This window comes from Ascaphus truei, chromosome 1 (assembly GCF_040206685.1).
Source record: "Ascaphus truei isolate aAscTru1 chromosome 1, aAscTru1.hap1, whole genome shotgun sequence".
Lineage (NCBI taxonomy): Eukaryota > Metazoa > Chordata > Amphibia > Anura > Ascaphidae > Ascaphus > Ascaphus truei.
In genome coordinates, this window is record NC_134483.1 from 473,785,784 (window position 1) to 473,801,960 (window position 16,177).

The following is a 16,177-nucleotide window of genomic DNA, read 5'->3' on the forward strand; positions in this document are numbered from 1 at the left end:
CCTTTTGGATCAGAATGCATCACAATGGTTTCATTTTCTCCTCCTGTGGGTTTTGCTTTGACAGTAAACAATCCACTGTCTGGGAGTACTGTAGTTTAGACTGCTTCAGTAATTTCAACGGTTCCTGAATGAGCAATAGATTTTCTGCCTAGCATTTCAGTTGGAATGTGTTAAGTAAGCAAGGACATTACATAACTTCTTGTAATATGCAATCTATTTTTAATTTTTTAACCTGGGGATTTTCAGATTGTCTTTATACACAGTAGGTTCTATCGTTGTTCTCTTTGATCTTCAGAGATGGAGTATTTACAGTATACTTCAAAATAAGTGATGCAATTATGTGGCAAAAAAAATTCGCTGGATGTACAGTACCAAGTGATTAAAAAGAAAGCATTGAAGGCAATTAGATTTTTTTTTTCTCTGATACATCTGGAGCGTATGTTCTTTGCCCCTAAGTGCTTCACTTTTTCCTTTATACAAGAATACATAGAACTGATGGTCCTATTATTTATTTTTCCAATCTAGTTATATATAATGTGATGGTCCAGACATCCACCTTTTTATCTTACATCAGTCTCGTAACTGTCTATACTGTATGCTTTAGCGTTCTTATTAAAGCCAATTTCTACAATTCCTCATTCTCTCCCGTCTCGATTACTGTAACCTCCTGTTGTCGGGCCTTCCTGCCTCTCACCTGTCTCCCCTACAATCTATCTTAAACACTGCTGCCAGAATCGCTCTACTGTTTCCTAAATCTGTTTTAGCGTCTCCCCTGCTGAAATCACTCTGCTGGCTTCAAATCCTGCATCTCGCACTCAATTCTCCACCTCACTTTTAAAGCTTTACACTCTTCTTCCCCTTCTTACATCTCAGCCCTAATTTCTCATTATGCACCATCCCGACTCTTGCGTTCTGCTCAAGGATGTCTTCTTTCTACCCCCTTTGTATCTAAAGCCCTCTCCCGCCTTAAACCTTTTTCGCTGACTGCCCCACACTTCTGGAATGCCCTTCCCCTCAGTACCCGACTAGCACCCTCTCTATCCACCTTTAAGACCCACCTGCAGCGTGGATAATACTATACACATGATGCATGAAGCTTGGTCCCCTGCAGACACACTTACCAGAATGCCCTCCTACTTTCTCTGTATGTTCCTCCTACCTACAAATTAGATTGTAAGCTCCTCGGAGCAGGGACTCTTCCAAAATGTTACTTTATGTCTGAAGCACTTATTTCCATGACCTGTTATTTGTTTTGTTTGTTATTTATATGATTGTCACGTGTATTACTACTGTGAAATGCTATGTACATTAATGGTGCTTTTTAAATAAAGAAATATATATATATATTTACATACAAACGGATACTGTTGGTTAGTAAGGGTTTTAATTGCCCATTTGCAAGAACAGTTTTAGATTTCTAAAAGTCCTACATTCTGCCAGTCTCCAAGGTTACTAAAATTAATAATGTTGTGCCCATCAGCAGTCACTCTGTTGATTAACCATATCTTCCATGCATTCTAATATGATGCAATTGTCCCAAAATATTCTCCTAAATATGGAATCGTGATTCATCAATCAAGTTAACAATAGTCTGTATTCCTCTGTTTCTTTATACACAACCCACAATGTTCCTTAAATCTATTCATGCTGAAGAAGACATCAAAACCTTAATTTTTATTACGAATAGTTTGACATACACTGTGAAAATGAAATATATATTTTTTCTTCCACAAATATAGAAGACTGACATTAATCAGTACTACACAATATAAGAGGAGCCCTTTTATAACCATAAATATGACCTAATTTTCCATTTCTACATTAACACGATTATAAAAAATACACTTTCTTTAAAAAAAATCTAATTAGATTTCGAAATAAACTTGAAAAATAATGGATGGTTTATACAGAAGGAGGTTTTAATTTGTTACAGTAGTTCCATCTCATGAAAGAAACTGAATATCATGTATTTTTATATTGCAGTAACTTGCACTCCCCATAATTTTTAGTCTTGGATGCATTGCATTATCATAATATTGGTGAATTTAAATTACGGGATCAGTGAGGAACACTTCAGTTAAATACATTTTTTTTTCTATATCAATAATTTTTCGTACAGTATAGTCTTTTTTTGTATTTTTTATTTACAAGTTCATGAATATTATAATACTAAATCAACATGCCATATTGTTCCTTTAGAAAAGACATCAAGCTGACAATTCTGTGAACAATAAAGAAACACAAGGTAAGTTAAATATTTATCGTCTTTTTCTTTTTTGATTGACTGCACAGTGTTAAATATAAGAAGTTTAACAGGTTGAATCTAATCCCATTAATATGATGTAGCTGCTTTTTAAAGGTGTCACTTTCCAGGATGGAAAAGGCTGGCACCCAATGTGTGAAACGTGTGTTGCAAAGACACACTGTACCCTGAAAGGTGTTGAGGAATTGTGGATGACTTTGAGATGTAGTACTTTACTTTAACCCAATTCCCTCCTCCTGTGGCAGCATCACATTAGATCTTGCTCCAATGAAAACAGCATAAACTAAGCCACATCTTCTTTTGTCTGTACTTTGTTTTGTATATTTGGCACTGTAATCTTGTCCAGATACAAGGGGGGGAAAGTCAACCCAGCTTTTTTTATGACACACTGTAAATGACTATAATTCAGACAGTTAGATTTTTGTATTTATTTATTTTTTATGCATGGAAACACCTAGGTTTTGCCGTCTCCCTTTTACACTTTTTGTAACCAGACTCTTAAACTGACTAATTATTGAAGTTGAGCTGTCAAAGCATTTCTTTGTTCTCCAATTGTATATATACAAATATATTTGGGGACAATACAAGAAACTTTCAAAGTTTCCCAAGGGCAGTACAAATTACACAGGGTCATTACACAGGGTCATCCCTTAAGGTTGGAGGACAGGAGATTTCACCAGCAACAAAGGAAAAGGTTCTTTACAGTAAGGGCAGTTACAATGTGGAATTAATTACTCATGGAGATTGGGATGGCAAATAAAATAGATTTGTTCAAAAAAAGGTTGGACATCTTTTTTAGAAAGGAAAGCTATACAGGGATATACCAAATAAGTAAACATGGGATGGATGTTGATCCAGGGAGTAATCTGATTTGCCATTATTGGAATCAGGAAGGAACTTAATTTTCCCCTTATGAGACAGCATTGGATGATATTTCACTGTGGTTTTTGTTTGCCTTCCTCTGGATCAAAATGCTGTAAATACAAATATAGGATAAGTATCTGCCGTCTAAATTTAGCATAGGTTGAACTTGATGGACTGTAAGGGAGTCAAGGAGTTAAACTTCCTTTACAGAGCAGGAAATTGCACTGGTGACGGGTTTTATGCAAGTGGGATCTGATGGGAAACTCCTGATTGAGCAGGGATAAAAAGCAGGAAGTAGCTGCTGTCTGTGTCCCTGTTGGAGGCTCTGTGAGAGGATTACAGACAACAGAGCTCCCGCCCGCAGGGATACAGGCTTGTTGATCAGAGGATTTTGCCTGGCAACAGTGGGGAACTCACATAGCGGTGAAGCCTGCACACAAATAAGGGCAATAGACTTCCTGGGAGCAGCAGGAATTCAACACCTGCAACTGGAGAAAAGGAGACACTGGACCAGCATGTCGGATAAGACTATATATTGTTCCCTAATATTGTTTTTATAAGTTTTGGACTGGTAACTGGCCTACCCAGCCAGTAAGATAGAAAGGGCCACAGTAAGGTTTAGTCTGTCTCCTTAAAGGAGTAAGTGTTGGTTTTATGATTTTATTTTTTGCCTTACAAGGGCAGTAGCCCCAATGTTTTAGTTGTTTTGTGGCGAATAAAACCACTCTTATTATGGTTTACCCAAAAATGCATGTGTGGACTCGTGTCTGACCTCACCTACTGACCGCTCCGTCACATGGACATATATCTTTTTTTCAACTTCCTCTATGTAGCTATGTAATTGTGTATCAAATGCAGAATGCTTCCTGATCTAGTTTAGCTGCAGATTGTGTTTGTAACGTTTGCCTTCACTGATCTAGTTTAATTGTAATTTAACCGAGGAAAGGGAAATTGGGCTTTACATAATTTCTATTTAGATCTTCTTGTTCTAAGCTACCAAAATTGCAAGCTGATCCAGATAGGGCAAATTTGTTACTAGTGTTCCAGGATTGCTTGTCTGCATTAAGGCCTCTTGAGCTTAAGTGAAGTAGAGCTAGAAAGACCCCCAGGACAATTAAGAAAAGGGGGATATGACTGAAGGGCAGGTCCCTTTATGAGGCTAGGGTTAATGGGTGATTAGGGTATTAGGACAGGTTAGAGGTGTAGGAGTTAAGGGTTTTAAAGATCATCATGTGATGGTAGCACTGAACTGATCCAAAAGCTGGTAAAGTCTCGCTCTGATCTGGTGAGGTATGATTTATTTGGGAAGAATGTGAAGGATCTATTGTTTCACAGCTAGCACAGATGGGCTTGATCAGATTGCACCTGAGCTGAATGGATTTGGAGTTTATATAGGGGGGAAGTGGTGGCAGGCCTTAGCTAGGCCGGTGGGCCGGTCACTGTCCTTCTAGAAGCTTGGTCGGTCGCAAAAAGATCCTACTAAACCGGATGGCTAGTGGGTTTTAAGTGGTGGTTGATGTGGTTTCAAGGGTCAGGGACCCTGGTGGTTGGGCTATCTGATCAGGCATTATTTGGTTGGGTTGTAACTCGAAGCCTTTGGCCATTTGCCTCCTTGATTGGGGTCAGATTTATTTAGGGTTGAGGTGGGATTATAGAAAGGGACAAGAATTGAAGCCTCTCCTGTCGATTTTATAAATCCATTAACTAAATATCCTCTCAATGTAATATTTCCCAAAGAAGCAAACAATGTTTCTGTACATACTATTAGTTATATATGTTTCATTTCACTTTTTGTGTTTTTTGACTTATAATTTGAACAAAGAATGTAATGAACAAAAGGATTTAAGTTTTTTTCAACTCTTTGCAATGCCTCTACAAGTTGAATGTACAGTAGCATGTCTATTCATTGACTGCCATGGTTAGAAAATGTTTGTCTTCATACAGATGCAGCAGCCATTATTTTAAGAAATCACGGCGCCGTTTTCGTCTGCGCTGCTGTACTCCATGCGGCATGAATGCAGCCAATCGCCCCAGGCACACGTGTTTATCGCGGTTGCTTTGTTTGAATTTCATGGATTGTGTGCAATGAAATGAATTAATTGAAATGTGTACAGTACTGTGCTACTGTGTCAATTTCAGGTGTTTAAAAGCCAGAACACTAAAATGCCATTTTCTGCACTCTCCTACACTCGCGTCTTAAGGCGGTACGGTTGGAAGAAATCCCGCGCCATGACATGGGTATTCCGAGGTATACACCGCGTGATTTGTTAACATAACGGCTGCTGCATCTGTACATCACGCTCACAGTTTTTTATATTTCTTTATCATCGGACTTGAGAAACCATGTATTCTTAACAAATATGCACATTTAAACATTGTATTTTTCTAAATGTACAAATTCTGTTTAAAAAAAAAAAGTATCGTGCAGGTAATGCGATCGCGCTTGATTTTGCAACTCCTGGATGTAGGCTATACATATTTCTCTCCATTCCATACTGTAGAGTAGGTGCTCTTTGCTCACTTGGAAGAGGACATATCTACCCTATTCCACTCTCTCATATTACCACCATCTAATCCACAGATTTACTGCCTGTATTGCTTAGTGACAACTGTGGGTGGGATTAAAAAAAAACTCAGATAAGGGTTATTGGAGCTTGATCAGCACAAACTACCAGTCAAGTAAACACCAGATTAAGCTCTGATACCCATTATCAGAGCTTTGTGAGTCCTGTTGTTTGAGTCCAGTACACACACTATTCAAATTGTAAATAAATTCAGCATACCTTATGTGCAGTTGTTGGGAAGAAGAAATTGATAGAGAAAAATTGCCTCTACCTCATGCTACTTGTAATAATGAAAAATGTGTGTTAGCCACCTGCTGCTGGGTTGTACTTTATTCCATTTAATTTATTGTACCCTTAATTTATTGCAACAATAAAACCGATGGGATGCTTAGTGTTGCTTTTTGTGTTTGGTGGAAGGGAAGAGGACAAGTTCAGTTGCATATCTAATTTTATTTTTAAACAGTTTTCATGAATACTTTAAATCTTGACCTGTCAATCACTTATAAAATATAGTCAATGTTGCAACACTTTATTAAATTGCACATTTCTTTGCTTTTTTCAGTACTTCGAAATGGGGCTTGGGAGATTGTCCAGTGGAAAAAGGTATGTTGCCCGAATGCAGTACACATAACATTAAAAGAAATGCCAAAGTTTTTTTCTTGGACATTACTACAGTATTATGAAGTTTAGTTGAAGTTCTTCTTTTTGAATTCTGGATTTTACCAGTATTTTCTTTCTTGTATGTGTTAGACCAATAATGTTTTGATTTGTATAGATCACGGTCAATTGCTACTGTTTTTAATTCTCAATTAAATGTACATTTCAATAGAACATTTAATGCAACTATCCCAATTTTTAAATACTTGTCTTGATATTAATTGGACTGAGCCAATCAGTGGTTCTCTAACCTCCGGAGACCTCTAGTTATTCCAATTTTTTTTTTTTGGTGCTGGTTTCTTACACAAACTACAAATAGGTTGATGTGGTCACCAATAGAAAGCCGCAGCATCCTCTCCCTGATGATGTAGCGCTCTGGTTATCCGAGCGAGTCTCACCCCAGTGGCTGTTTTGTCTCCACTAGGCAACAAAACTACAAATATCTTGGGAACTGGGGAGTCCTGGGAGATTATGGGAACACACATTGGTTCAAGTAACACAACAAAATTGACACCCCCACCCCCCAAAAAAAAATGCTTAAAGACAAGTTTTTGGTGAATATAATTTGTTGATTGCCTGCAGAAGGGATCACTATAATTAAAGATGTCTGAGAAAACGCATTTGAGTAGTGAGCCTATGATGATTAGGCCTCCCTCGCAAGGAAGGATACCGATGAAGATGACCGGGAGGAATGTTTTCATCACGTGTTATAGCAATCATGGAAAATATGATCTCAAAAAGGCTGTCCAAATTTCATTATTCCAGACTTGGCTGTACATACTGTGAATTTAAAACTGGCATTTTTAGTTTTGACTGTTTAAAGGTAGTTGGAGAAGCTGCAAAAGTGACAAGTTGACTCGTTCACGTTCCCAGACCCAGAATCGGAAGCCTGTGTTTTTTTTTTTTTTTTTTTTACAAATACATATTCAGATCTTGCTATGGTGATAATGTAACGGCAATAGAAGAGCTAAAAAAAAGTACCCAGTGTGATATGCACCATGATGTGCAAATGCAGCCCAAATTACAGACTCCTTGGCTGTGGCTGCAAGTGGATCATTCATTCAGGAAATGACTACTGTATACACCAGCAGCATGGCCGCGGTGTCACATTCACTGAACGCTGCGGCAAATAGTCACTGAGAAAATGAGTGGCTACATTTGTATAGAAATAAGTCTTTGCTTGTGATAGAACCAGATGAGTGCTTTTTGCCATATTTTCACGATTGCTTTACCCTTTGTTTATTGTCTGTGCTCTTAAACATTAAAAATAAATATTCTGACCCCAAATAATAATATTTTAAAAGGCGGGGTTTTTTTCTATTTACTTTTGGGTTTTGAGTAAATTCCCATTTGTTATGTATACCTCAGTATATACCCCTAAGAAATAGATGGCTATAAAATATTTCCTTATACCAATTCCAAAAATAAAGACAATTTGGTTTCAAAAGCTGATGGTAAACTACATCTCTATACATGTTTCACTTGGTTTTCAAAATGTAACTTATTCTAATTACCTGTACATTATTATTAATTGCATTATACATGTTGGTTGTTCTACTGATGGGTTTCCACCCCCCCCCCCCCCCCCCCAGTTTATATATTCACTAGCTATTTGGCTTTACCGTGAAGACTTCTGTTACAGGATGCATTACTTAGTCTATTTAAAAAGACTAACGATAAAAGATTGTGAACTAGGGGAAGCTACAGTACTTCTGTAGTGGTTGTTTAACCTTTTAGTGCTGGAAGTTTGGTGGCACAGGATTGCCACCGGCTGACGGAAGCTAAAGTGGAGGGGCTCTTCTGTTTATCAGTTAGAGCAGTTGGCCCGGTCATCCCCTAGAAAACATGACGTTCCCGGTACGTCATTAGGACATCTGGCATGCCAGGGCTTATCATGTACCAGGTACATCATAACTAAAGGTTACATGCTGGAAAGTTCATTCACTATCATGGCAATGCCAAAAACAACATTCCACAGGGAGAATGGATTGTAATGCAGTTATGTTAATGGCAGAATGTTGTAAATCTTTAATGTGTTCTTTTGCGTTCACCAACTGGAAATAATTGATCTCCATTCATTAAGATACAATATTGAAATGTCTTATTTGCTCCCAATGCTTGAATTCAAATTTCTTTCCTCTTTAACAAGAGAATAGCAATACATATGAATAAGTAAAATAGGCAAGCTCATTGTTGGTTTGAAATCGATTAATATCACTTGAATCCAAAACTGACAGTAAACATCCATGTGATTTACACAGAATTTGGCATCTTTATTGTTGGGAGGGATGAGATGCTGTGCACCAAATCATGTGCAAATTCATCTAGCCAATTTGCAATGTTGGGTATTAAAAAGCAATGTTATACTCTAAAAAAATAATTGTACCTTCTTATATCTTTAAAAAAAGCGGCTTTCGTAGAAAAGCCTTTTGGAACAAAAAGATACAAATAAAATACCGCTGTGGAATGGAGACTGGCGTAAACTTTGTTCCATAGCGTAGTTGACGATAAATGTGGACCCCACTCTCCCAAGATCACTACACCATAGTCTATCCCCTCACCCCCATTTCCTGCATAAACTGTTCTCAGACCCCTACAATGCGCCTTCTTCCCCTTTCTCTTACCTGCAGAGGGTTGCACAATGCATCCTGGGGTGCCATTTCATTCTTGATGGGGAAGTATAGGATTGAGCACATTTGGAAGAAATAAGACAAACTTTCATGGGAATCTTCCACTGTGGCATTAAAGGAAATAGTTTGACTAGTGGATTCTGCCTGTGTTCAATTATTCATGTGAAACATGGACCTTAAGTGCAAAGATAATTAAGAAGCTTCAGACAACACAACGTTTGGAGAGATGCATGCTGGGTATTCTACAAAGGGACAGGAAAAAGAATGAATGGGCACAGAAGCAAACAAGTCTGGGACATCAACGTTAAAAGGATGACGAAATTAAAATGGCAGTGATCCAGATAAATCAAAAGAAGATATTACCATCGTAGAACAAAGATGGTACTCGGCTGGATTCCAATGGGTATTAATAAACCTGTAGGTTTCCGGCAGGCAAGGGCCTGTTCCCTGCTCTGCAGCACTCTGGAATTCTGTACTTTACATACAGTATTAAAAATGGAACAAAAGAGGCTATGAAAGCTTTGTTACAGGAATGTTATGGTTGAGAAATCAACAATCAAAAGCTGGAAAAGTCAGTTATGACGTAGGACCGATAACTCTGTCCCATCCTTTTGCTCTGCATTACACCATTGATGGAATATAATATCTATACTTATTCAAAATATGCACGCTTTAAATATTAAAATATAAATAAGAAAATTGGATGGGTGAATTTGCAGTAAATTACACATTTGTTGTCTGTTGATGTGTCATATGGGGAGGAGGCAAAAACAGCAAGTATACACAGTGACCCGTGTATGTGTATGTCCAGAATTAGAAAAATATAACGATACATTTTATTTCATTATTTATCATGAGCTACAATCCATAAAATCTGAGCAATGTTTTCAGCCAAAAAACGGCCCTTTCTCAAGCTCCTAAAGATGCTGTTTTTTTGGCTCAACACGTTGCTCAGATTTTTTGTGTCTCATGATTTGTTAAATAAATGTATCTTTTTCTAACTCTGGAGTGTGGGGGAAAGTTTCTAGTTTTGTAGTGTTTTGATCCGGAGCGGTGAATACGGATCGTCCAGCAAGCAGCTCTTCCAAAGCCAAGTTTCTATTCTTATTCTGTTTATCTCCAGGAGTGCTTTCACCAAATGTGTGAGACACTAAAGTGGGTGTCTGTATAGTAAATTCAGATTGATGGATTTATATAGATAATTTAAATATACATACATATTTTATGTATGCACAAATGATGGCGGAAATGCACTACTACCGAAGTGTAACAAAGAGCAAACTGCAAGCATACATACATGAAAGAAACCCCTCAAAGAAAGGGGTTCCAGAATCCTCAAAAAGAGGGGTCTGTCTCAGATATAGCAATAAAAAAATCGCACATTTATTATAACAATAGATACAAACAGTGACACCAACAATTAAAACTCTAAAACAAACATGTACATCACAGAAGATAACACCCAATATAATTACAAGCAAATATGTATATGAACAGATCCGAGACAGATAGATTCTGACGGGTAAACGCAGTGTCCCCTTAGAAAAAATAAGTCGCTGTATCTGTGTACCAAATATTAAATAAGTTATGCCCAACAGACGAGCAGCAAAGATGGGGAATCATATAGACACTGAGTAGTAATAGACAGTGGATGGATAGTATGTAAAAAATAAAATACTGTCAACCCTATAACAACGCTGCGTTTCACTGTCAAGATTAGTAAGTGACGCCCCTGACAAAGCTAGACAGCGAAACACTGCTTTGGGTGACGTAACAGAACACTGCCTTGTAATCCGGTGGTTTGTAAAAATGTTTTATTTTTGCCTTAATGCTTATATTGACATTCGATTCTTCAGTTTACTGTAGCTTTTCTATACAGACAGTTCTGGGACTGGTTACACTGTGCTACTTTTGTTATAGGGTTGACAGTGGATAGATACAGTGTTCAAAAAACAAAAAACAAAAACACCTGTCATTACTACTCTGTGTCTATATGATTCCCTATCTTTGCTGCTTGGCATACTTATTTAATATTTGGTACCCGGGTACAGTGAATATTTTTTTCTGAGGGGACACTGCGTTTACCCCTCAGGATGGATCGGTCTCTGATCTGTTCATATACATATTTGCTGGTACAGTGATTATATTGGTTTGATGTCACCCTTTGTCTATTGTTAGAATACATTTTGTGGTCATTTTTTTGCTATATCCTTGTGCCCCCTCTTTGTAGATTCTGGAACCCTTCTTTTGGGGGTGCTTTCCTTCATGTTGCATATTAAAAAATGTACTGTGTATTTTTCTCTTATTTCATTCATTGATGTCACTGCCGGTTGCTGACATATATATATATATTTTAATATTTACAATTTGTTTCAAATTGATCTAACATGAATTGTTATTAGATTTGAGATATCAAAGATGTCATGCAAAGCAAATGGGATCGGAGTTATGGGTTCGGCTGAATGTCAAGAGGCTGCTATTTTGCTACTTTAAATAAAGCAAAATGGCAAATGTTGAACCATTTGGATCATTTTGCTAGAACTTGATGGAAAGTTCAATCGAAATCTCCGAAGGTTCGCACCGCTCTAGTTAGCTGCATAGTGGAGAAGTTGAAGGAATTCTCTGGGTGCATTGATGTTGCTTATTTTACCTTTTATACTGTATCGTTTAGAAGCATCAAGATATTATATATACACACACAGATGCAGCGGCCATTATTTTAACAAATCACAGCGCCGTTTTCGTGTGCGCTGCTGTACTCCACATGGCTTGAACGCGGCCAATTGCCCAAGGCACACGTTTTTATCACGGTTGCTTTGTTTGAGTTTCATGGATTGTGTGCAATGAAATGCAATGGAATGAATGAATTGTAATGTGTACAGTACTGTGCTACTGTGTCAATTTCAGGTGTTTAAAAACCAGAACACTAAAATGCCATTTTATGCACTCGCCTGCACTTCGCGTCTTAATGCGGTACGGTTGGAAGAAATCCCGCGCCATCACATGGGTATTCCGAGGTATACACCGCGTGATTTGTTAAAGTAATGGCCGCTGCATCTATAGCTTGGTGATTTACCTTCTACAAAAAAATGTCATGTTTACACACGAGAGTGAAATAAAAATATCTTGGCGTGTGACTATTGAGTATCGGTTCCATAGGGAGCCAATGTTTTGGAGACTGAAGTTGGTGTTGATGTGTGAAGCTCTCTCTTCAGGGCAAGTATGAACATGTGCTGATGGGCTTTGCATAAACATACATCCCATCCTCTGCACTCCCTTTTTCCCCCCCCGTGTGTCACGTATACCACCACCCGTGTGCACATGAGGGGCGTTAATAAATCCAGCTATCCAGCTGACTCGCTCACCCCCCGCAGGCCACTAAAAATGAGCAATAAGGCCCCCAAAACAGTCACACTACACCTCAAATACGCTGCCACCACCAAGCTCTTGCTCTCTTTGTCGTCTTGTTGCTAGAAAAAGAGAAGCTCTAGTTAACATACAAATCCAATGTAGCAAAATGTGTTTGAAAATGCAGTTAATCTCTTCAAAAAGATACTAGATTCTATTGGAGCCCAAACACATTGCTTATTACATTTTATATTTGATATAATGAAAAATGTACACTGCTGGTTACAGAAAAGGGTCACAAAACATACAATACATATTTGCTGACTGTTTCATAAAATAAAAGGGAATAAACAGAAGACTTATAAGTTTTTGGTAGGCCTGCCTCTATTGACAGGGAAACAAGTTATCTGACATTTGTAACCCAGGCACCCGCTCATATTTAATGTTGTTACAATAGTGTGTTTGCTCTGTACGTATATATGTTTTTGTTTGTGGCAAATCTGAAATATCATATATTTTGCAAATCTGCAAGGCTATGAATGGTGTCCTGTCTGTCACCTCGGTCTGCTGGCCAGAGAGTCCCAGGAATTTATGAAACTCACTCTGGCAGGTCTTTGGTAAATCTACACACTGTCACAAGTGGCTCAATGTAAAACTGGTCCTACCGTTTATTGTTTTATTACCCTAATAAAGCCAGGTCCCCATGACTAGTCTGTGATTCCCATCAGAACAGGAAAATGGTCTTTTAGAATTGAAAGTGAACCCCTTGGTTGCTGGACTGCTCACACAAATTAAACTATTCATGACTCTGTCGTGACAGTGGGAAGCAGGGGTTCTCCGGAGCTGAACCATGTTAATTTCAGTTGCTCGGGACCCTCGCATTCCTCAGACTCGTACCAGAAAAGGTAGCACTAGTACTCCTCACGCAGGCTAACAGGATGTCACAACGTATGACGTTGCGACTTCCTAATGGCCCGCGTAATGCGTGAGATTTAAACCACCATTTTGTTTGTGTCCTTTGAATTGGATGATATTGGCGCTACCTTTACAAATATGTATCTTGGGGAACCTAAGGTTCGCTGGAGCTTCTGAATGAACTGCTGGAATTTACCCTACAAGCAATTTTTGGAATGATTTACAGTATTTGGTAAATGCAAATAAGTTTGATATGCCACAAAAGCGCATGGAAAGGTATAAATTATTCACCCAGTAATTTATCATTTCTGTTTTGTGCCTGTGTATTTCTGCAAATCTATAGTCGCCTGTGTATATATATATCTTTATATCGTGCCATCCCTGTACTGTACATAGCACTTGACAGCAGTAATACACGTGACTTAATATAACATAGGAATAAGCGCTTCAGATGTAAAAATAACAGTAAAAGTCCCTGCTCCGAAGAGCTTACAATCCAAGTGTCACTTTAGGATAAAAAAAAAATAGCCTGATTGTGCTCTATACATGAAGCTATTGAAATTCAAAATAGTCCTGTAATGATTTGCACTGTAGAATAAGCAATAAGCAATGAGTGTAGAGTGCAGTCACATTTTGAATTGTTACAGTACAATCTTTATTACACGGTTTGGGATTGATTAAATATACAGCCTTTAAAATGTTGAAACCGCCTTGCTGGCAGAAATCTAGCAAGCTAGCAGAGCTCTCTGCCCAGAACAAGGAAACAAGGGCTTTTCTACTTGCAATAAATCAATGTTCTCTTGCCATCCATTGCCTTAGCTAGCCCAAGGACAATACATAATGGAGATTTGCACAACAAATAGATATTGCATTTATTTTTATTTTCAGTAGGCAAAAATGGGGCTTTTAAACAAACTGTGGAGATTGGGCAGGTTGAATGCATGTAAAAGTAGCAGTTGCCCTTAGAAGCACACACCAGTGTATATTGCACTTACAATAAAACTGCAGAGCAACTTTGTGCAGACCTATTCAGCACTTAAGCATATGGAAAGTTTTGAGAGGCATTAATGTACTCGCACTTTTATGGTTTATTGTTAAATTAGTCAATTTAAATGAATGACAGATGTAACATTAAAAACACAATGGCTCTGTAAGTAGATTTCATTGATTTAAAAAAAAATCCTGTTAAGTTGTATATTTGGAATTTATCGTGGAAATTTGTATTATAACGCAGCTTCACAAAACACGGGCAGAAGAATCGAGGCAAAAATGGTGCAATTCTGTGGCAAAACATCTGCACCACACAGATGTAGCGGATGTTATTGCACTCGTTACCGTGCAATTTTTTGTCACCATAGTCGTGCATTTTACCGGGTGATTTGCAATTAAATTAAATTCAGCTGCGAGTTTGTAACCACAACGTGCACGAGTGCCTTAAACCAGCAATACTACTTTCTTATTATATGTAAAGCATATGACAAAATATATTTCTACATTCTTACCTAAACTGGCAATCGTTTGGTGCTTCGGTTATAAATCTGTAAAAATCCTGATTGTGTGCCTAACATAATGGCTGTCTTTTTAGTTTCAATCAATCCTTTAGTCAGTGTAACTCAGCAGCTACAATGTATGGGCATTATGATCTATCTGTACAGTTTACAGCTCAAACTGGTTAGAACATTGGCAACAAATTATAACAAACAGGAAAGTGTTGCAAACATCTTGCACTGCTTGGTTGGTGTGCTAAACCTGCTAAAGAAACCAACATATGCTTTAAAACTCATTAATATGACATTGGAAGTTGAATAAAAGTAATTAAAAAACAATCACTATCTAGTATTGCAGCACTGATATTTATTTATTTTTATTTTTTAAACCCCATACAATTTCACATGTTTTTGCTGCTTTAACACTCTTTACTAATGGGTACAATAACACAATAACATCTGCTACAACAGTATGTATCAAAGAAAAAAAACCTATTGACTAACATCCATGGGAATTTTCTTAGCTACAACTCGTGCAGTTTGTTTAGAATGAGCACATTATCACCTCCCATATGTTTTGCTGAAGGAAAGACACTGGTGGTAGTTATTCAACAGACCTCATGAAAAATCTTCATTCCCATTAAAAAGACCAAAAAAAGTGGGATGACCTTTTCAAAGTATGTAGGCAAGAGTCTGGTAACTGGCAGTTTTATTCTCTTTCTCTCTTTCTCTTCTCTCCTCTAAAATGTACACGATAGCCTGAGTTTGTATTGCAAAATATTTCCAATAAGTCCTGATTTTGCTACTGGCGTTTTTGTGACAGATTTAAGTATTGCTTTTAATTTTTGTTTGTCTACAATATGTTGTGTGCAGACTATTAACCAGTTCCCAGTTTTCTTTCAGGTAGATGTTGGAGAAGTAGTTAAAATAAATGGCAAAGAATATATACCTGCTGACATTATACTTCTCTCATCAAGGTAGAGATACCTACTGTTGATAACACTATAGAGTCTGGTTTCTCTACCCTGTATTGACTTTAATTCTTCCAAGGAAATCTGGATGGAACGGGTGTTGAGTATATCATGTAATTTGCATTCGGTTTGACCAAAAAGGTACAGTTTCAAAGATGTGCCCATACCTTAGTTTAAAAGACTTTTTAATACTGGGGTAATCTGAGCACAAAGTCATGTTAAGGTTGTAACATCATTACTATCTCCAGAGTACTTTCAAGGGTTCGTGTAACCAACTTGAATGGCTCATAAACCACTGTTTATCATCCATTTCCTTGGGCGATTTTTATTAAATCAACTTTGTAGTAGTGCATGTGTTCAAGATCTATTTTATCAGGTTTCACTTAAATTGTCCAAACATGAACATTAGTAAAAAAAAGAAAGCGAAAACTGAAACTTCATTTGACAAAAGTGGAGAAAGTAAAATAAGGGATTATTC

General features: G+C 37.7%; 1 protein-coding gene across 6 annotated transcripts in view; it reads left to right on the plus strand.

The window, feature by feature from the left end:
- Window positions 1-16,177, plus strand: part of ATP8A1 (ATPase phospholipid transporting 8A1) — a 194,740-nt gene that overhangs the window by 44,407 nt on the left and 134,156 nt on the right. For 4 of the 6 annotated variants that reach the window (XM_075567160.1, XM_075567138.1, XM_075567170.1 and 1 more), the window contains 2 exons: window positions 2,200-2,245; window positions 6,254-6,294. In XM_075567160.1, coding sequence (XP_075423275.1) covers window positions 2,200-2,245; window positions 6,254-6,294 — 87 coding nt within the window. Of the gene's footprint in view, window positions 1-2,199; window positions 2,246-6,253; window positions 6,295-15,631; window positions 15,706-16,177 lie in introns of all 6 variants that reach the window. The other 2 variants (XM_075567150.1, XM_075567179.1) reach the window with 1 other exon arrangement.